The sequence below is a fragment of the Chaetodon auriga genome, chromosome 17 (genome assembly GCF_051107435.1).
Source record: "Chaetodon auriga isolate fChaAug3 chromosome 17, fChaAug3.hap1, whole genome shotgun sequence".
Taxonomy (NCBI): Eukaryota; Metazoa; Chordata; class Actinopteri; order Chaetodontiformes; family Chaetodontidae; genus Chaetodon; species Chaetodon auriga.
Window position 1 is genome coordinate 13,377,621 of NC_135090.1, and position 21,344 is coordinate 13,398,964.

Consider the following 21,344-nt stretch of genomic DNA (forward strand, 5'->3'; position numbering starts at 1 on the left):
CCTCAACACACATCAAACTTGGAGCGGTTGTTACAGTAGACCCTCCCCTCCATCAGCTCACCTTGTCAAGATCGTACAGCACTCCCTGGAGAGAGAAAACACACACACACACACACACACACACACACACACACACACACACACACACACACACACACACAGAGTTAGTACAGACAGACAGCACAGCAGAGGCTTCTTAAATAACACAAAGCAGACTGCAGTTGTCTGGAATCAAAAGAAAGATCCTGTTAAACACCTTTCCAGTGGCAGCCTTGATTCTCTGTGTGTGTGTATGTGTGTACGACTGCGTGCATCGTAACAAATCAAAGCGTGTTTGCCATGTGGGTTCATGACTTGTAATGTAGTATCATTACAATAAAAAAATAAAACAGATCTGAAAAGTGATCTCAGCTGCCAAAACTTTTGTTCTTGCTGCTTTCATACAGATATTTATGAGCTATAAGCAAAAGCTAAACAAACACGATGGAACCAAGAATGATTTAGAGGAAAATTATTAACTGTTTGCTTCTGTCACTGTGACATTTTTGGAAATCCGCTTATTTGCTTTCCTTGCTCTTACTGCTGTTTCCAGTCATTATGCTAAGCTAAGCTAACTGTCTCCTTGCTGTATCAGAATATTTACAGCACAGACATGAGAGTGTATCAGTCTTCTCATCTAACTCTTGTCGAGTAAGCATATTTCCTAAAATGTCAAACTATTCCTTTAAAATGTGGCTGAGGCAGGACTGAAGCACTGCTTGTATGAAAACTGATGTTTAGCTCCTCACCAGCCGAGAGTTCCTCTTCATGTCCTTCATCAGCGATGTGAGTTTGTCCAACTCTGTTTGATGGACTTCAAGATACTCACTGCGGGAGAAAAATCGAACACACACAAGATCAAACTTTGTCGATCTCTGTGGGGGAAACATGACGGCTGCACGAGTGATAACATTCAGCAACACATGCACACCACAAGTAAATAGTACTGTATGTACATAATATACTGTAAACACATTGGTATAAACATTTATGTAAGTATATGCAGCAGGAAATGGGCTGTAAATGTACACATTAAAGGAAATGCTAACATTTATGAACTGACCGATGTCTCATTAACATAAAAAAAAATGATTTCTCTGGAACATTTGATGAGTTTGTGTATAGAAATTTTCATTGCCTGACTGAGGGAGGTGTGTACACACATATACATCAGTACATGGGTTACTCACTCCAGGCCTTGTTTGAGTGCATTATAAACTTCCTCCAGTCTTTTGGGCTGTGGCTCTCTGGAGCTGCTGCCTCCTTTGTGTCCTGACAGGTGGGGCTTCTTTGGCTTGGACTGAGGCTTCTTCTGCACCGCTGAGTTCCCCATGAAGGAGTTACACCTAGACACACGATGACACACACACACACACACACACCCAAAAATTGTCACTGCAGTAGAGGGGACCCTGAGCAGGAACCTTCTTTTCTGTATCTACATGTGAGCCCACACAGAAACTGCAGAACTTGCCTGAGAATCATCAAGTTTTTAAGTTTTCGTTGGTATCAAAGTAATCCAGTGATAGTTGTCTGTACATCCATGAGTGCACTGCAAGCAGGAATGTCTAGTAGCTTATTCAGCATACTTTAATTGTGCCAGTTTGCCAAAATGTAAACAAATGGAGGCGAATAAAAAGTGGCCCATGCTGAAGCCCGCAGCTAACTGACTCTGTGTAACTGACCTTGTTTACATCCCCAAAGCCCCCAAAATTAAAACTGTAAATCTCTGGTTCAGAGTAACTCACACAGACACAACACCACATCTCATATTTAATATTTAACATGGGACTTCCACAGTATTTCAGATGACCAGGCCTGCAGCTGCCTATAATAATGCAGCCATAGATGAGATTTCTGTACTATTTTACAGCATCCTGAGCACGCCCTTGAACCAGAACAGCATGGATTCATCTCATTTGCCTGATGGAGAGGGCTCGTCGAGTGTGTTCACGCCGAGATAACTCAGTCACACGGGAGTGACACATTTAGCCTGCATGTTATTCAAATACTGTCAGCAAAAACCTGTCAAACGTGCACAAACCCACAACATAACCTCCGCGGTGAACCTCTTCATCAATCGCAGGGGTCTGCTAAATCACAACTATGCACACACATCTGTGAATGCACGCAAACATGTGCTTCCAACCCCCCACTTTCTGTGCTTGACCTGTGTAAGGCTGCCATTTATCTTCTGGAGCTCACACACACACACACACACACACACACACACACACACACACACACACACACACACACACACAGAGGCACAATCACACTCCCGGCAATCAATGACATTCAAGAGTTCTTCACTCTCTTCCCTACAATCCTCCAGCAGTTGACCAACAACAGTGTGACTGACTCAAGGGAGAATGTGGGTAAAGTTAACCAGAGTTCATCAGTTTTGTTTGAAAGGCTGCAACACAGACTCCTTTTATGGTATCATATATGGACAAAAGTGTAGACCTGCAATGAGAATGTATCTTCTGATTATCTTTAAATTCATTAATCAATCATTTGAATCAGAAAACATCAGAAAACAGTGACAATGCCCATCACAACCTCTCAGAGTATGTCTGATTTTGTCCAATACATCAAAATATTCAATTTACCATAATGTAAAAGAAGGAAAAGCAGAAAATTCTCATTTTTGAGAACCTGGAACCATCAAAGTTATGGTATAAGTTGTAATTTTTGCAGCTCTCCAAATGTGCAAATTGAGATACGCACACATTGACCATTTCTCAATGATGTTTGATGTCCAGGGCTGCAACTAATGATTATTTCCATCATCAATTCATCTGTCAATAGTTTCTGCTTAAGCAATTAGTCGAGGAGTCAGAAAGTAGTGAAAAATGCTGTCATGATTTCTCAGAGCACAAGGCAGAATCTTTTAATAGCTCCTTTGTCAGACTGACAGTGAATAACCCCAAAACTGTTCAATTCATTATCACTTAAAATCAGCTCATTTTCACATTTTAGAAGCTTATCAGTAAATGTTGGGCAATTGTGCTCGATAAATCAGTAAAAACAATCCATAGATCATCAAAACTGTTGATTGAGAGCCCCATTAATAGTTTCAGCACCATACCTAAGCCTATTTTCTATGTTCAAATGAAGAAAAAAGCCCATTTTTCTCCACTGTGCAGCCACCTCACAAGCCTGTCTCTCGTCACATCAACCCATTTTAGGTCACGCTCATCTTACCAGCTCATGCACATTTCAGCTTTTAACACCATTACAGATTTAGCTGACAAATGACATTTCCCTAGACTTAATGAAACGATCCCAGAGTCATCTCAGCGACGCGGCAACAACCAATTCCAGCGCTCGACAAGTAGTAACGCGCCACGTCTTGCCGCGTGCCAGGGAACGCGCCACAAGTCAAGCTAAGCTGCCACAAATGTAGGACACCGCTGAATGAGAGCGCTGCGTAGCCTTGGGGTCACGCAAGCTGTAGTGTAGAGGGGTCTCTTGGCCGGGACACACACAGAAACACACATATGCATAGATGCAAACAATTCCGTATCTCCTTATAATTGAGAAGCCTTGCACACAGACTGCAATGTCTGCAGTATGCATGCATGCGTAAATGCACACAAAACATACACATGGGTACACACATGGAAAGTCCTTGCTCAATAATGCTACCACACACACACACGCACACGCACACACACACACACACACACACACACACACACACACACACACTCCAGTGGCCTCAGAAGCCATATCTCTGCAGCTTTCCACCTCGCTCATTATCAGAATGGTAACTTGTCAGTCGCTGTCAGTCGCCTACACACCCGAGTCATTCCAACCAATTACACCATTCACTGTCTGAGTGGAGAGGAATAAGGGGGAACGGTCTTCAAATAGGTTCTCTCAGCAGGGCTAGGGCTGCTGAAGAGGACCAGGCGTCGATAACCCAAAGTCTAAGATGGCAAGTGATATTTCTGTGATGTGAGAGGGCTGCGTTGTGTGATGATGGGAGTGAGAGCCGTCACAGAGGGAGAAAGAGAGGTAAAACTCTTACCAATCTCTCACCTCTCAGAACAAACTTCTGGCTATGAATGAAACGAGCATCAGAAAACTGAGTTAGCTGTGTGCTTATGCAACAGAGCGCTGATCAACCCTTCAGAGTTCAGTTCCTTTACGGGATCTTGAGACTTGCTGTGGCTCGCTGGATGTCATGAAGGTTGGCACCAGATTACCGAGTCAGTAAATTCCTTCTATGTCTGTGAGAGATGTTTTCAGTCAAGGTCTGGTTACAGTGATGGATTTCTGAATGGTGCTGAAGTAAAATGTCACGAAAGTGGCAAGAAAATACAGGTTTTGCAAATGTTAAAGCTGTATTGATGCCAACACTGTAGGGCTCACACTCAGATAGAGACATCTCAAAGCAAAATATTAAGCAAAAAACTAAAAACAGCCTGCAAGAAGTGAGTTGTTGCCCTTTTCTTAAAATCCGGTCTCTCGGCTTGAACGTCACTCATTTTCATGCGTTTGATATCTCCATAAGAAAAATCACTCATTTCACATCAATTCGCCAGGTATAACGAGCGGCCGTGAATGAATGGCAGTGAAGTTACTATGGTTACTGCTTTCACACATCATCTGAGGACAAGTCACAAATTACATAAGACTTACCAAAGAAAAGTCTCACTGTTCTTATCCCTGCACAGACAGCTGATGTTCATATTTAACACAATACATGCAAAACAGGAAATAATCTAGCATATTTCTGGTACAATGAAAAAACTACTTGACACTGAATAATAAAAAAGAGGGAGTTGCAAGAGCCTCTAAAGTCCCTGCTGAGAGAATAAACTAAAATAACTTCAACAAAGCGAAGAAGAGCACTAGAGGCTGTGTTAAAGTGTGTGTACGTTAGCAAAGATCCTAATGGTTTAGTTAGTTAGTTTAAAGGGTCGCACAGATTCTTTTGAGATTTCTGCTTACCGAGAGCGTCGCTCTTGTAGCGTGCTGAATCCGGCGAAGGACTGACTCCGGATTATACCATTGGGTCCTCCGGGGGAGTGGGTGCCGGCCGCCATGATCTCCGGGACGCGGGACGACACACCTGAAGAAAACACAGGCACACAGATCCATCACATTAGGACACTAAGCGAAGGATTCAGGGTCAGTAACACTTCACAGGTATCACAAAAGCATCTTCTGAACTCAAACCATGTCGCCAGAAAGGTTAACTGGAGTGCAGGGAGCACCGTAGCATACAGAAGAAAACAGGCACTGTTGGTGAAGCTTTCCAGGTGAGATGTGGACGAGCAGCATTCAGAGCCTGTGCTAACATGCCTCTACTCCTCTGGCCTACATGCCACCACTCAACTGCAAACATACCTCAACTGTAACTGTTTCATGTTTACCGTCCTCAGGCAGGTGTGACAAAACATGACTCCTGTCACTTTGCTTCAGATGTGGTGCGTGCTCATATTTCCTGTCTTAACTAAGAGGTGGACTCGTCTGAAAACGCAATTCATCAGAGTGTTTAAAGCAGTAGATGGGGGACAAGCAGAAGCCACAACATACTTGAGGATTAGACCACAGATCAGGGGTAGCTTTAAAACCCACTTTTGCCTTCTAGAAATCTAATTAATGTCTTACAAATTCCAGGAAGAGCAATTCAGACGGTCCAGTGGCTGAGTTATCTAATCTGCTTCTCCGATAGTTAAGACATCTTTTATCACTGTGTCTATATTTAGCCGCAGCAGCCTGTCAGATTTCAGACCTTCAGACCTTTTTCAAGCAGGAGATGTGGAAGAACTCACGTGTGCACTCGGGGAACAAGCTGAAAATAGACGGAGAAACGTTCACGTACAGCTGTCAGATAATGATGCAGCAGAGATGAAGTGCCCAGAGGGATGAATCCTCGGAGATAAATCACAGCTTCGACGAGCATGTTGAGAATTTGTCCAGATCATGATGCTAATGGCATCAGGGTGGCATTTAAACCTAAAGGCCAGTTCAGGGAAAACTGCTTAATGACTGGCAAAGCAGGGATGCACCAATCTGCTGCAGTACTGGGTGCAGTACTGACCTTATTAAGCAGATAAAGTATCTGTCAGACATGACCTATCAACATTAAATACAGCAACCTCCGGACACATGTTACCAATGAGGTTCACGCAGTGACAGACACAGATTTTAAATGTGGGAAGAAGATGCATCAGCAGATTCTTTGGGTTGAGTTATCAAGTCTGTACTGCAAAATAAATACAAGTTGAAGGGATGCAGCTCAAGACTAAACACGCAGAATTTTTACCTCAAATGCGAGGATTCACTATTTTAGATAATTTTAAACTAAATACCTCTGAGTTTAGGACAAAACTACTCATATGGAGACATTGCTATGGGGTCTGGAAAACTGACATTTATTAATTGCACAAAGGAAAAACAAAGATGAAGCAATTCTAAAATTTTCACACAAAACGCCTGCACACCAAAGCCATCCAATCCAAATGTGCATGAGTCAAACACACAGACGGGAATCCTGAATGGACTTTAGCTCAACTGACCAACACGCTGACCTCAATGTTAATCGTGCGATGACTGTAAACACCGTAGTGAGGAAGTGGAAGTGTCATGTCTGTCTTTTTAATCTGTATCACTTCACAACCGAGCTGAAGGAAAAGTATGGTGAACGCAGGAATGCCTGGAGGAGGGAGACAGATTTGTCAAATCAAATTAAACTCCACCAACAAGCAGAGGAATCAGCCTGTGAAGCCTCAGTATTCGGCTCTCCACTGTGTCTGCTTCTCTTCCTCACACAAACGAGATAAACCGTCCCGCAGCGTTACCAGTTAAACAACTTTGCCAAATGAAGTGACAAGCAAAACACTGCATTTCTTTGGCTGTTTGTGTGTGTCGCTCTGTTTGTTTGTGCTCCGTTCTTTTTTTTTTCCACTGATCCATCTCTTTTTCTGTCTGGAGACAGAACCGGGCTCATTTCATCATACAAATACAAGGATGCGCACACACACGCACGCTCACACACACTTCAGTGCTACAAGCGATTGAGCAACCTGATACCCCCTCCTTTGACAGCAAACAAAGGCCCGGCACGGGGCCTGAGGAAAGACTAGAGCCTTGTTCTGCGGTGGGGGGACAATAGGTCAGTGAGACTGATACTGTTCAGGCTATTAATAGCAGATAGCTCACTTTAATTCTGAGGACTCTGATGGCTGTGACTCAGTTAAATGAATAACCCTGACCCACGGCTGGATGGATGTTTTGGCTTGGACCAGCATGGTCTGGTTTGACTGTTTAGATGTAGCCCAAACAGTAGAGCGATAATGAAACCTAATCTAGGAGTCATGTATCAGTTAACTTGCACATATGGCAGATTTATACAGACTGGCTTGCTTGTTTTGTGTAATGTTGTGAGGAGGTGATGAAGGTTTTTTTCAGTGAAAAAACCTTTGATGAAGCCACTGTATGCTACCCGTACGCTTCAAAGAGCAACAAGGCAAAGTTAGAGGTTAGCTGGTGAAGCTAAAGCTGCATTTAGGAGCTAATAAGCCGGATATTACCTTGGGAGTTGGTGGAGACCAAACAGAGAGCTAAACAAAGTGAATATTGGACTTACATTCATCAGGTGGACAGAAATATGACATCATAACACCTTTATTTGTTGTCAGGTACATTTTCAGCTAGTTTAGTTTAGCTTAACAGACTGCTGCGTTTGGCCTCAAGCATAAGAGCTGGATGACTTCCAGTAACTTGTTCTATTTACATGCTCTACATTCTTAGCTGGCTTGCTAACGCTAGCCCCCGTGTAGGGTTGGAGGGCTGTGAGGAAAAGACTTGTGTAATGCTGCGTGCAGTCACATTGGCTGAGCTAGCCGTCGATGGTCAATTAACACCTCTAAATACCTCTTTTTCGTTTTTTTTGGCATATATTAAATACAGAAGATGAGATGAATGTGTGTGTTTAAAGGCACCTGCAGCAAACCTTGGATGACTAATTTTGTTAGTTTTTAATTAGAACTCAGAAATTTTTCATTTGGACAAGCGGATAAAATATGATCATATCATCATGATATTATTCTGCTGAAAGGTGTTCGGTAATCCTGCACTATCACCATGCTACAGACCTCACAGTGGAGCAGCAAATTGCCTTAATGCTCTGAAGCATTTTGGTCCATTTTAGGATGCTCAACAGCACAGTTCTTCTGCCTCGCCATGTTTGTCTCTGACTATCTGACTCACTCTCGTTTAAGAAGAGCAGTGGGTGGCAGATAATAGTACATTTTGTTACCCATTGCTCTCTGGGTAGTCACAGAACAGGATGGACAATGTTCCCTGCACTTCAGCCATTTCCTGGAGATTTCACATGAAGCAAAATGATGAGGGATGACCAGATGAGGACACTAAAAAATGTAAACAATTCTATCAGATGGTATAAACTGTTCAGTTTTAAGTCCCTTTAAGACTCTGCTGTTCCCAAATGGTACATTCAGGTTGTGCTCATGAAGACTCACAACGCAAACAGGGACAACAGCTTCATATTTATGTCAGAGTTATAGTGTGTTCACAGAAATTCAATGCTGACTGTATTAAATGAACTCACTGTTTGTCCCACATACACTTATCATGGTCTCGCCCTGCTGGATAAATATGGCATTTTATAAAAAGATAATCTCTTCTCTCCCTCAGTAGTGACGCCATTACTTGACATCATCTGCTCATTTTTTGCGAATCAGTCTGATGTAACTTTATTTTTAGCCAATTTTAAGGCACAAATGTGAAAAGTTCTCTGTTTCCAGCCTCTCAAATAAGAGGATTTGCTGCTTTTCCTTTCATACATGAGAGTAAACCAAAGTATTTGAGTTTTAAACTGATAGTGGGACAAAACAAGACATGTGCAGATGTCATACTGGGCTCTGGATGACTATTTTATAGACTGAAAGATTGACCACAAATATAATCTGCAGATGAATTGATAATGAAAGCAATCATTTGTTGCAGCTACCGATTAAATAAATATATTCCATTAGTGTTTTTTTTCAATGATACTAATCTGTTATTGGTTTAGGAGTAAAATATTTGCCATTTAATCAAAACTGTAGACAATAAAGCCTGTTTTTACTCTCTTCATGGGTCTTTGCAGACATATTGGCATGAGCGGTATGCTAACTGTGCACACTCAAGTCCAGGCTTCTGGATTTTCCCAAACCCTTTCCCAGCCTCGGCAAACCCCTACAAAACAAACTCATTTGAATCAGTGCTCCCCACCTATACAGACACACACACAAACCCTCACAAAGAGTTGAGTTCAACCACTGAATCATAAAAACCTTTCCTCAGCACCTCTTAGTGTCACCGCTCATCTCGTCTAAAGGGGCTTTCAGGATGAGAACAACAATGCCAACTCGCAGTGCGCTCTGGTTTGGTGCCAGCCGTTCCCCATGTTGAATACAGCTGCCACTCAGTCCATTCACTGGCCTTTCTTCTCTGGCGCTCTCACGCTAATAGCCTTAAATGCCCTCGACGAGGTGTGTGAGTGTGTTTCTTTGTGGAATATGTGAGCATTAGATTGATCAGTATGCTGAGCTGCGGGCCTGGACACACACACACACACAAACACACACGCACGCACACACGCACACACACACACACACACACACACACACACACACACACACACAGGATAGTGAAAGAAAGAGCAGGACACCTGATGTAATCTCAATTTGTTGTTAGCTCTCCAAGGTCCATGTGCATTAATGCATTAGTCTTACCCGAGTGTGTGTATGTGTGTGTCTTTTAAGTGCTGGGATGGGTGCGAGGAACAGACTGGGTAAGTGAATGAGGGATGAGAGAGCATCTGAAGGTAGGACAGGAGGAGGGAAAGGAAGCAGGAAAGGAGGCAAGGAGAGGGTCACGTGACTGACGGGGGAGCTGAGCTAACACCAATACTAGCAAAGATGGCTGACTACTACTTGCTGTGGGTAAACTAGAGTTGAAAATGATGTCTGAGGTATTTTTACTTCACCAGTATCGTGCTGTTTCCTCTTCACTAACTAGTTTTTCAGAACAGACCTGGAGGAAGTCTTTTGCTGGGCGACAGATGCATATGTTAATGGAAAATTCAGAATTGCAATAAAGAAATTGGAAAGCACCATGAAAGGATCTTTAAATGTAGTTTTCAAAAGCGGATTCAAAGTCCTGTTTGCGTGACTATTAATGACTGATGTCATATTTCGGAGGAAAAAGGGAGAATAAAGAAGCAGCAGGTTGATTAATAAAATTGACCGCCATTCTGCTTTTGCTGAATGGAGGCAATTTTCCAAGGACGTTGCATTATGCTCTGCGTCCGTTGGACTGGACTCACAGCAGCACCGTCATATAATTTCCCTCTCTTTCCAGCCACCGAAGTGTTTCTGTCATCTTTTCAATCCTCTATTCATGCTCGGAGCTTTGTATTCAGGTGACTCACATTTGAACTGATTTTTCCAAACATTTCTCCGCCGAGGTCATCTCCTGCCCTCTCCTCAATGGCAGTACGATTCACTTTCTTCTTCATTTATCTCTGGGGTTTGTTCTATTCTCCTCACTGCTTCCTACTATCGTCCTGAACTTGCTCTTGACACATTTTCATACAAATCTATATGGATTGTAAAAGATCTCAAAGACTTTTGATGAAATATGTCGATGATGTGAATCCAGGTTCATGAAGTTTGCAATTAAAAGAGAGGCGGATGAGGAGAAACAGACAAGTTGGAGAAGATTTTTTAGGTGGTAAGACAAAGAAAATGTGCAAACTGCAACTCAATATCAGGAATACGCCTGTAATATTTTCTATGTTTGGTGTATGTAAACAAACATGCATCTGCAAATTCTTCACACTAATAATCACATCAGTTATTCTGAGCCTCTCGTCTGCTGCACAAAACACACACTCATAGTCTTGCCCAAAGTCACAAACAGCTACCCGCACATAAACACACACGCACACACATTTAACTCAGAGAGTGTGTGTGTGTGCGCCCATTTCCGAATGTGCATGAGTGTGTATTTATGTGCAGAAACCAGCGTCAGGGTGCCGTGCATGTTAACAACAGGAGCCTAATTCTTAATGCCTGTATAAATTAGCCTCACCATGGCAACAGCAGACAAAATGGGATGAAGTGTGTTACGTAAAACAACGGTTATGAGCCAACTGCCAAGAAGTAGGACACACGCCCTCGTGCTACAGGGCCGAGGCTTTTAAAGCACCAATCCTTCATTTGGAAAAAGGGGGTTTTTATATTCAGATCTTTTACAGATGTTGCGTTAAATGTGTCCACAGCTTCATCAAAAGCATTGCTTTAGCTGCTTCTCATTGCGCCTTCCTTTCTAATTTTATTTCTTTGTATTTAATGTGGTGGGAAGCGCAGATAAAAATAGGCAGAAATTAAAGAATAAAGCAGCCAGGAGATGATGAGAAGTTCTCCAGAGAAAGTGTATGAAAAAGATGCAGCAACCTGGTTTTCAAGACACAAACAATCGAGCTTCTGTTGAAACAGAACAAATCCACGAGATTACAGCGATGATGATGTGCTGTCTGCATCTGACTGGAAATGGACTGACATGTTCGAACACACCCTGCAGGTTGCAAGCGTGTGCCTGAAAGCAGCTCAGTGATTCCGCCTGCTACACCGAGTCCATGTTTGTGTGAACTGGTTCAGTGAGGAGGGTAACCGCTGGTGCGGCTCCAAACTGGGCTAAAACTGGCTGCGAGCTGCCGCTCCTGAGCCAAAACACACAAGATTGTTTCTGTCTGTCTTTTTCTTTTCTCGTAATCCTAAATTTAAAACACGAGTGCGAGAAACCTGACAGAGCTTGATTTAGTTTTACTCAAGCACATCAGCTTGTTGTGAATGTTGCAACCACAGTGAAAATGAAACTCGGCTTCACTTTGTCTGCTTAGCATTAAACCACAAAATGAGTGCATGTCAGTGAAAAGCTCCCTTAAATATTCTCTAAGATTTCATGCATGCATAAAGTGTGTAAGATTAATTCTGAGATGTAAAGCAGCATGTTTTAATCCTGCTTTCATCACATGTCCCATTAACCTGTTGACCATTTTGGAAAGAACATGTCTTAAACCCAAAATCCCCTGCAGGTAAAGTGTGTGACAGACAAATCTGCCTGCAGAACACACATAGGCGCATAATCACAAGCACAGTTATGTTTATGAAAGGTGACACCAGAGCGGTGCACATGCAAATGTGACTCTACACACTTAGACAGCAGAAAGACATGATATTGCTTCTTAACCAAATTTAGGATTTGGCCATTTATAGCTACGTTTACGAGGCAAAATGTCTCCAGGAAAAGACAGCCTGATTATCCTCGACGCTGAGGAAAAGTTTCTTCTGAGGAGCAGCACTAAAAGACTTCACAGAGGTGCTGAAAGGACAAGAAAAGGGGAAGGGAGTGAACGGTTTTAGGGTGACAGCGCTGAGGAGAAATATTACAATACCTTGTGACGACGTGGTGACAAAAACACCTTTAATAACACGGATGATTCACAGAAGAGTCAGCCCAGTGCTCTGTGACAGCTCACTGCCGGCAACACACTTTGACCGAAAAGGGATCAAACCTGGAGAAAGTTTGCCGTATATTCACATCATATGAGACAGTTAGAGGTAGAACTTTCCCTCAATAGTTAGTGGAGACCAAGACGGAGGTAGAAGGAGAGCGAATACTGGACCACCACTCATCAGGTGGACAAAAACAAATCAATGCCAATTTCTAAACTAATCTTCCTCCAGCATTCAAAACGTATCTCCACACCCACACACAGAGGAAGATGTTGTAAATAACTCGACCTGATGACAGTCAGGAGTGCACCAAAAGCTTTGAACTTGAGAACAGAGACCCTGTTATGGCTGTAGCCACCTCTACTCCGTCACCTGTAGGATGATGGATAACATTCTTACACTCTGACTAAAGAGTCCATCACAGACAAAACACACAAAGGAAACAATGGTCCCTACAGCAATTTCTACACGTCCTGTGTGATGCAGGTATGTAGTGATGACATCTCAGGTACAAAAAGAATCAATAGCTTGGTCAATAGTCATCGCTGCAGTTGTGAACAATGGTTCTTTATGACAGTCATTTTGAATGGACACAATGGTGGAAAACAGTGAAGTATCTGATGAACAATTTCACAGGTCGCATCATGTGACCCCAAACAAATATAAGAAGTGAAGACTACAGCACACTGCAACATTTACAGATATGATGTTTTATCAGGAGAAACTAGTCAAGACAAAGGTATAAAAGGGAACAGTTTGATATATTTGTCAAAACTTAGAGGAGTAGATCGATACCAATCTCACATCTGGCCGCCATGCTGTTGTTCCGATGGTCAATTATTCTGATTGCCTGAGCTATTTTTCCCAACTGTATGTGCCTAACCGTCTAACTAAAGGCAAGCAACAAAGATCAATCAATCTGAGGGACACTGGGTGGGTTTCTTTAGACATTTTTCACATCATGGTGGTTTTGGAATAATGGGCCATCGAAACAATGGCCCGTCCCTGATGTCTGTACCTTAATGAAGCTACCACCAGGAGCCGGCTAGCTTAGTTTAGCATAAAGATTTGAGATAGAGCCAGACAAGCTGTTTCCCCTCTATCATGAGGAAATAAAATTTGCCTACCAGCAGCTCAACAACATGTTTTATCTTATGTTTAAGCCCCCTTTTTCCACCACTTTATGCTAACTGTGTGCTACCATCAGTCTAAATAAAATAAGCACATTTCCCCAAATTACAGTTTGAAAGAATAATTTTCTGCTTATTTGTTCTTCACCCTGTACATCAGGACCTCCTCTGACCAGAAATAATCAAGCTGCCTCAAATCCTGACCCAAGTCAGACTCCTCTGATCTCAGACATCCTCCCACAGCGAATGATTGACTGAGAAACAACCAAAGCTTTATCAGGTCAACATTAAACTGGTCTAGACTTTCTGGACTATAAATAATATTAACCAGAATCAGCTGACGGTCACTTCAGTCATCTGATGTGGTTGCAGAAGAGACATGACTGCTGTGTGAGTGCCAAAGTGTGGGAATCGGACAGACTCTGTGCTCTGTGTGTGTGTGTCTGTGTGTGTGAAAGGAGGCCAGCGCCAGCTTCATCACATGAAAGCCGAGACAGATCAGAGATGCTGCCAACAAGCTGCAGAAATACACACACAAACATGAAAATCTCAAATATGGCTTTTAGAGGGCACAAACTGAAGGTTTTTTAGGTTTGTGTCACCTCATTCAGTCGTAATTAGTATTCTTTATACTCTTATTTTACGACCCAGTGTGTGTGTAAGTATTGCTCCACATATCCACATGTTGTGATTATAGCCGCTCTTAATTCAAATAACATGTCATCAGTGTCCTCGTGCGGCTGTGCATGCAGGGAAAATTAAGGCCAGGATATGCAATGTCATACAAATGTACAGATGGATGTTTTCATGTGTGAGAACTGTAAGCCACACCAGTAAATGCACAATCCAGATTAATGGACTCAAAGATTAATTTTATATTAGACAGCACAGTAGAAAGCAGCAGCAGCAGCAGCGGCGGCGGAGAGAGACAGGAGCTTAAGTCACAAGCACATGATGTGCATCTTGCTGACTTAAGTGTCCACATAATGACAACAAAAGTCATTAAATGCTGCAGCCAAGTGAAGAAGCACATCAACACCAGCAGCCCTGATAGAGCTGCACAGCCGCGACACCACCAAGATGATCCACTCAGTATCAATACCGCTTTGCAGGGATTATAAACAAACAGTACAACAATAAAAACATATTAAACAGATGCACCGAACACAGCCTGCCAACAAAGTGCAGGTTCAGATTTCAGTTCGTACTGAAGGCATGTAGATTAGCATGTTCCCATGCGGACCCGTCTAAATGATCACTGCATTTTTGGCTGCAGGGATTTCCAGGAGATCCCACCTCTCCAACGCCTTTGCTGCAGAGCTTGTATCAGTTCAAATGCTACATTAGGAATAAAGAAAACGATCTGTGAAGTCCTCTCTTAGCTCTGAAAATCATGATTTTGCTGTTTCCCTTTGGGTTTAACTTCTCACTTCGATGCAGTGATTTTCACATATACTCCAGGACCACAAGTACAAACATGTTCTATTCAGCTGTTTGCTGTACATGCAGATGAGCGACATCATCAGCACAGTAAGGTCAAGAAAATTTACATTTTACTCCATCAAACGTCTTCCAGCTGCACTGGGAATATCTGTGCAATGTCACATTTTCAGCATCACTTCAGCTGTTTCTAAGGTGAATAAATGAGGTTTAGTCACCTTGTCGATGACCTCTTGGCTCTATCCCTCGACTCTTTTCTTCTCTTTTCATTGCATATTGCTCTGATACACATCTGACTGACATCTTTCTAACTCCCTTGTATTTGTGCCAGCATGAGAACCAGTTTCCCACTTGCTCTACCTCTTTGATTTGTCCATTTTGTGCAACTCTGACTGAATATGACCACCTATGCTGCAGCGCTGGAATGCAGTCACCACACAAACAGGACTTTGCCGGTTGTTTCAGCACAATTGTTATTTTTAGCAGCAAAAGAAAACATTCTTTTCACTGATAGCTGCTACTGTGATAATACAAGCTCCGAGTGTTGTACGGCCGACCATGGGAAACCAGCCAGCTATTGTCGCCGTTCATAACTGGAAGGTGGCAGGACTTTGAGGTGCGCTCCTGGGCGTCAGGGCACAGCTGTATAATGACAGAACTACAGAAAAAAAGACATGGCTGTTTATTTCTGAGAGATTTAACAGGTTTAAAGAGCACAAAATGTGTGGAAAAAATGCACTAATGAGCATCTCCGAATTCAGAAAACAGCAATTTATGCTACAATTGTACTCGACTGTCAAAGGCAGTCAAATATCCATCCATGGCAAACGTGCTTCATGTCTTTTGTTCCTAATGCTTTCTGGTTCTATTGCTGGTGCCACAAATGCACACGCTCCCTCACTGCCGATACATTAACCACTGTGGGTGTCATTTACAAACAGAAGTCACGGTGGATTTCTGTCCCACTCGCTCCTCCAGCAGCCCTGACTAAGCCATTACCACAATGTTAACAACAGAATAACAATTTACTGAGCGGCTGAGCAAAAAGGAAAAAAACACGCGACAGGAGAAAAAGGCTGCAGCAAGAGAAGGAAATTACAGAAAAAGGACGCATCCGCATGGTGCTGAAATGAGCTCTCCCTGGCAGAGAAATACACCGGAGGGTACGATTGTTCCCCCTCTCCCTAAACTGTGGTTTCACAGTTAAATATTTCAACTAACTGTGGAGATTATCATGCTGTTTGGGGTAAAGACTCAGCAGGGAGCGCCGCACAGAGGAAATATGAAGTGAATTTTGAAGCTCTGCTACCACGGCTCCTACGAGGCATTAAACTTAAAATTAAAAAGTCTATACATCAAAGTCGCAGCACAGATATGAGCACAGCCGCTACTTAAAAGCTCAAGCAGTTGGTGAAAGTGAAACAGCAAAAACAACAACACGCAACTCTGCACACGTGGACGATGCTGTGACACTGCAACACTGTCGTCCATTCTGCCATGTTAAAAATCATGGCGTGCACTCGTTCACCTGCCCGCTCACTGACACAGCCTCTCTACACACTCACAGCTGCTCATGTGCACATCTGGCCCTGCTGGGCTCTCCTGTATGGATTACTGACATTTTTATTGCGGCTTTCAGATCGAGATCGAGACTGGGGGGGGAGATGAGAGCCAAAAGGGGGGGGGCAGGCACAAAGGGTCAAGAGCCACTCAAAGGCGCACACAATGTTCCCTGTGTGTTGTAGTCCTGTGTTTTAACCTGAGAGCACGAGCATATGATGAATGATATTTATTTCGTTGATATGTGTACGGGGGTGGTGGCCATTAAGCATAAGTGCTTGCTAAGGACGTGCAGCTGAATCACTAAAAGCATGATTCACTGTTTGAGATCATAATAACGCCACAAAAAAGACAAACTCCTCATCGACAGTATAATTAGGGCTCAGATGAGTCAAGTGCAACATAACCCAAGTCTTTGGTAACCAAACAAAAAATATATCTTGTATCTACGGGCGTATTTTTCTCAGCATGAGCCTCGATAATTGTAAAAGTCTGGGAGAAAGTGCCGATCTACAAGGTCTAACCCGCTTTCTGTTTAAATGCCGTTTTTACGTACAACTGAATTTTAACTTGGGGTTGACCTTTTCCTTTACAACGCGGGTAAAGAAAGACATAAAAAATTCAATCTTCCAGTCTGATTCCTGTGACATTTAGCCATCCCACGCCACCCTGCAGTAAAACCAGGGCTGCACTGATGATTTTCATTATCAATTAGAGAGTTGAGTTTCTTTTTCAATGCAACAAGCCCACTGCAAGTCTGCCGAGCCCAAGGTGGTGTTAATAAATGTGTTTGTTGTTTTCTCCCAGAAATATGATGAAAAGCCTCAGATTCAGAAAGGTTCAGACAGGGAAAAGCTCCTCACGCTGACATTACAGAAACTGCAGCCTACAAATGTTTTAGAATCAATCACCGATAAAACTGCGAGACTCGTGTGAGACAAGTTTAGCTCCACACCTCCAGCTTGTCACCCTGGATTTCAATTAAAAAGCGTGGTCTCCACATGCCCCTTTAACACTTATTATTAACACTCAGGTAGACTGACTTTCTGTCCATCGACCGATCACTTCTGAGCTGAACATACCCACCGCAACAGTGACATTTCTGGGTTATGGTGGAACCCACAAAACGTGCTCATCACAGCAGGCAGCTGCGACCTTTAAGGACATTTTTTGTTGCAGGAGGAGCAGCGCAGTTCAAAGAGTGACCGTCTTCCTGGCAACGACTCCCCACAGGACGAGCAGCGTCATCCCTCCCCTGCCCCAACCCCCTCCTCAATTCATCTGTCATTTCATAGCTGCGTGTCACGGCCACCCTGAGGCAGCTGGGTAATGGGAACAGCCGCTTCCTGGTGCCTCCAAAAACACGACTTTGTGACAGAAGAAACCAGTGACAAAAGGTGCAAATAGCCTCTCAAAAAGTTGCAAAGATGTCTGGGACTAAATGTGATCACAGCGCTGAAATTCAGCGCTCTTCATTCAGGTCAGACGAAAAGTCGAGAGCAAAATCTGCACAAGCAGCGAGGACAAGCAGTGAGAGGCAACAGAGACAACAACCAAACAAGCAGAGACGGAGGAGACGTGAGGCTGGAGGGAAAAGTGCAGCAGTGATTGTTGCTGAGAGATCCATCACAATTTTGACAGCACGTGTGCAACTTATGACAAAGACTGTCACGACTGCTGCCACTGGATGTGTCACACATCAAAACTGTATCTGGGTGTTGTTCTCATGCTGGCAAACAAAGAGACAAACAGACATAAAAAAACATCATGACACACAGACGTGAACCAATCGTGTCTCTTCCAGCTGCTGGACGCTGCAGAGGGAGCGCACCAAATACCAAAACAGACAGATTATCAGCTTAAGACCCTAAAACGCTTATGGCAATCATAACGCTGCTACAGTTCACAGCTGCTCCGGCCAGAGGTGTGTGTGTCTGTGTGTGTGTGTGTGTGTATGCCTCAGTATGTCAAATATCATGTGTCGCACATGACGTCTAGTGTGGAGCATGTGCCATGTGGTGCATGTGTGTCCCCTCATAGCATGGTCATACAGTTGGTGCAGAGGATTAATGAGGAACACCTCCACCACACACAGACGCACATGCACGCGCACGCACGCGCACATGCGCGCGCACACACACACACACACACAGACTGAGAGAGAGACAAGAATGCAGGTCTGATCTGCTCAGAGACAACAGAGGAGGGGTGAGGACGGGTTCATACACCCCCTACCATAAATTCTCTGTCTGTATCCAGGAGGAGAGTAGAGGAAGGGTGGGTGGACAGATGGGAAGGGACTGGAGTAAGACAGGATGGAGGAGGGAGGGAGGGAGGGAAAGTGATGGAAAAAATAAAAAAAATTAAAAGACAGAAAACCCAAGGGTAAGACAGCAACCATTCATGTCAATGGATGCCCCCCACTCTCTCTCTCTCTCACACACACACACACACACACAAACACACTTAAAGATGGGCACTCATTAGTCCATTAGCAGTACATAATTGTTCCGGTTATCATTTGTCATACATCACTGCCTCTTACTCATGCGGTTAGGAGAGGAAAAACACACACAAACAAACACTTATACTCACACTAAGCACAAGCAGGCATTTGTGTGTGTGTGTGTGTGTGTGTGTGTGTGTGTGTGTGTGTGTTGTCTGGATATCCTGGCTTTCACACGATCTACATGTAACTGCAAGTGACCTATATGTACTCTTATGGACTCTCTCTTCACTCTCAGCAATTAGCTGAGATATTGTGATTGTGGTGAAGCAGCACTGCTTCAGCCTCGACGTCTCTCAGGACAGCTCAGCCCTCGCTAACTATCCTACAGGCTGACAGTAGCTACGCTCATTATAAAGACAGTCAGATACAATAAGAAGCAGAGGGCCTGCATGGACAGCTGAGAAGATGTAAGAATTATTTTTCTATTGAGATTCAGAAATAACTGCCTCTAGCTGCTAAATGCTCCATGGTGTTCAGTAGCTGGTTGCTAACGTCGAGCTGAACAATGAGCTGAAACTCTATAAAGCTCAGCGGGGAGCTGCAGATCCAGGTGATAGTCCTCTGTGGGTTCATCACTACAAGCGTCACGTCATTTGATATCTTCTTATTATAAAGCGATAGATGATGCACTTTGAAGTTCATCTCTTCCTCCTTCGATCTCGTCTCGCCTCCCCTCCTCAGAGATACCACCTCCCACTCCCCACTCCCCACTCCCCACTCCTCACTCCTCATTCCTTCCAGCTGGCCGTCTCCACTATCCCAATCAACCCTCCACTCCCTGCCTCTGCCCCTCCCTCCACATACCACTTAACCCCAGTGTAACAACCACAGCCCACCTTCTTAACACCAGAAATTCCCAACACCCATAAAATACCTTCCACCCCCTCGGAGGAAGCTGTGATTGTAGGATAGAACATGTCGGGACAGGCGAGCAAAGCCAGACCATCATCTTGAGGCCAGATAACCTCTGACTCAGCAGACGGGACGGCCTCCTTATCAGACTCTGGTGTCACTACACAACAATCTAAATGGAGGTTTGTCACTGTTAACTCTGCAGGCGATGAATCACTCTGCCCAAACAGACCTGCTCCGAGCACAAGAGGTGTGAAAAGTTGAGAAATAACTGTGCTTCTAAAATAACACCAGTTTGTACGCACTGTGACAGACACATCCAAACAACTGTCGTCTATATCTGTGAACAGAATGACCCATTTCCCCACAAGGAACATTAATGTTCCATCAAAGAACCAGAACAAAATCAACCTCTTGCCAGTTATGGGTTATATAAAAGCAGCTTCCAGAAGCAGACCGAGGGTTGAGTTAAAATTGGAAGTCTGGATCATGGAAACTCAGCAGGAGATTTTACTTCATTATTTAAGTCATCTTTATCATTTCACTCTCACAGTGCATCCAGAGCGGCAAAGGCCTCCAAGTGAAATCACTTCTCTGCCCGTCCCAATGGAGCACTTTAATTTTCTCCAGCCTACACGCCTTATGAAATAACTATCAGCTGTGAAAACTTTAAGGAGGCACTCCTCCTGTAAGAATGCAAGGCCGACGGTTTCCCCCAAAAGCCACACATACGCTCACAGATGGAAAGACATATGTACAGTAGGTGCATGCAACACATGCACACAGCCGCCCACACACTCGCACACAGGCAGGCAACTTTCCCAAAGAAGTGCAAGTGGGTGTTCTAGAGGAAAGGAAAAGGTCAAGTGATCCAAGCGTGAGACACCGATAGACTTTAAAGCACTGAAGTCCTTGTGGTGGCTGCTAACACAGTGCTCACAGAGACAGTGCTAGCATTTTAGAAGCTATAATGTTCACTTTAGTGAGTTAGTTAACGGACAACAGTTTTACTAAGTGCTCCCGAGCTCATGTTCTAATATCCTTTATCAAATCATGTGTTCACAAAGTGGTGAACCTCGCTCCATCCTCACTTGCGAACGACTTTCCCCTTTCATACCCAATCATGATCCTATCACCTGTCACCAATGAACCTGTTTACCTGTGGAACGTCCCAAACAGGTGTTTTTGGAGCATTCCACAACTTTTCTCAGTCTTTGAGAGTCCACATCAAATTCAGAATAAGCAGATATTTACAAAAATCAATGAAGC

The 21,344-nt window shown here is 43.6% G+C and overlaps 1 protein-coding gene across 3 annotated transcripts in view; it reads right to left on the reverse strand.

Annotated features, from left to right (window-relative positions):
* ripor2 (RHO family interacting cell polarization regulator 2) overlaps positions 1 to 21,344 on the reverse strand; it is a 64,557-nt gene that overhangs the window by 18,806 nt on the left and 24,407 nt on the right. For all 3 annotated transcript variants that reach the window (XM_076754305.1, XM_076754303.1, XM_076754304.1), the window contains exons 2-5: positions 5,002 to 5,122; positions 1,230 to 1,385; positions 789 to 867; positions 62 to 85 (exon numbers count right to left, since the gene is read on the reverse strand). In XM_076754305.1, the coding sequence (XP_076610420.1) occupies positions 62 to 85; positions 789 to 867; positions 1,230 to 1,385; positions 5,002 to 5,122 (380 nt within the window). The remainder of the gene's footprint in view (positions 1 to 61; positions 86 to 788; positions 868 to 1,229; positions 1,386 to 5,001; positions 5,123 to 21,344) is intronic.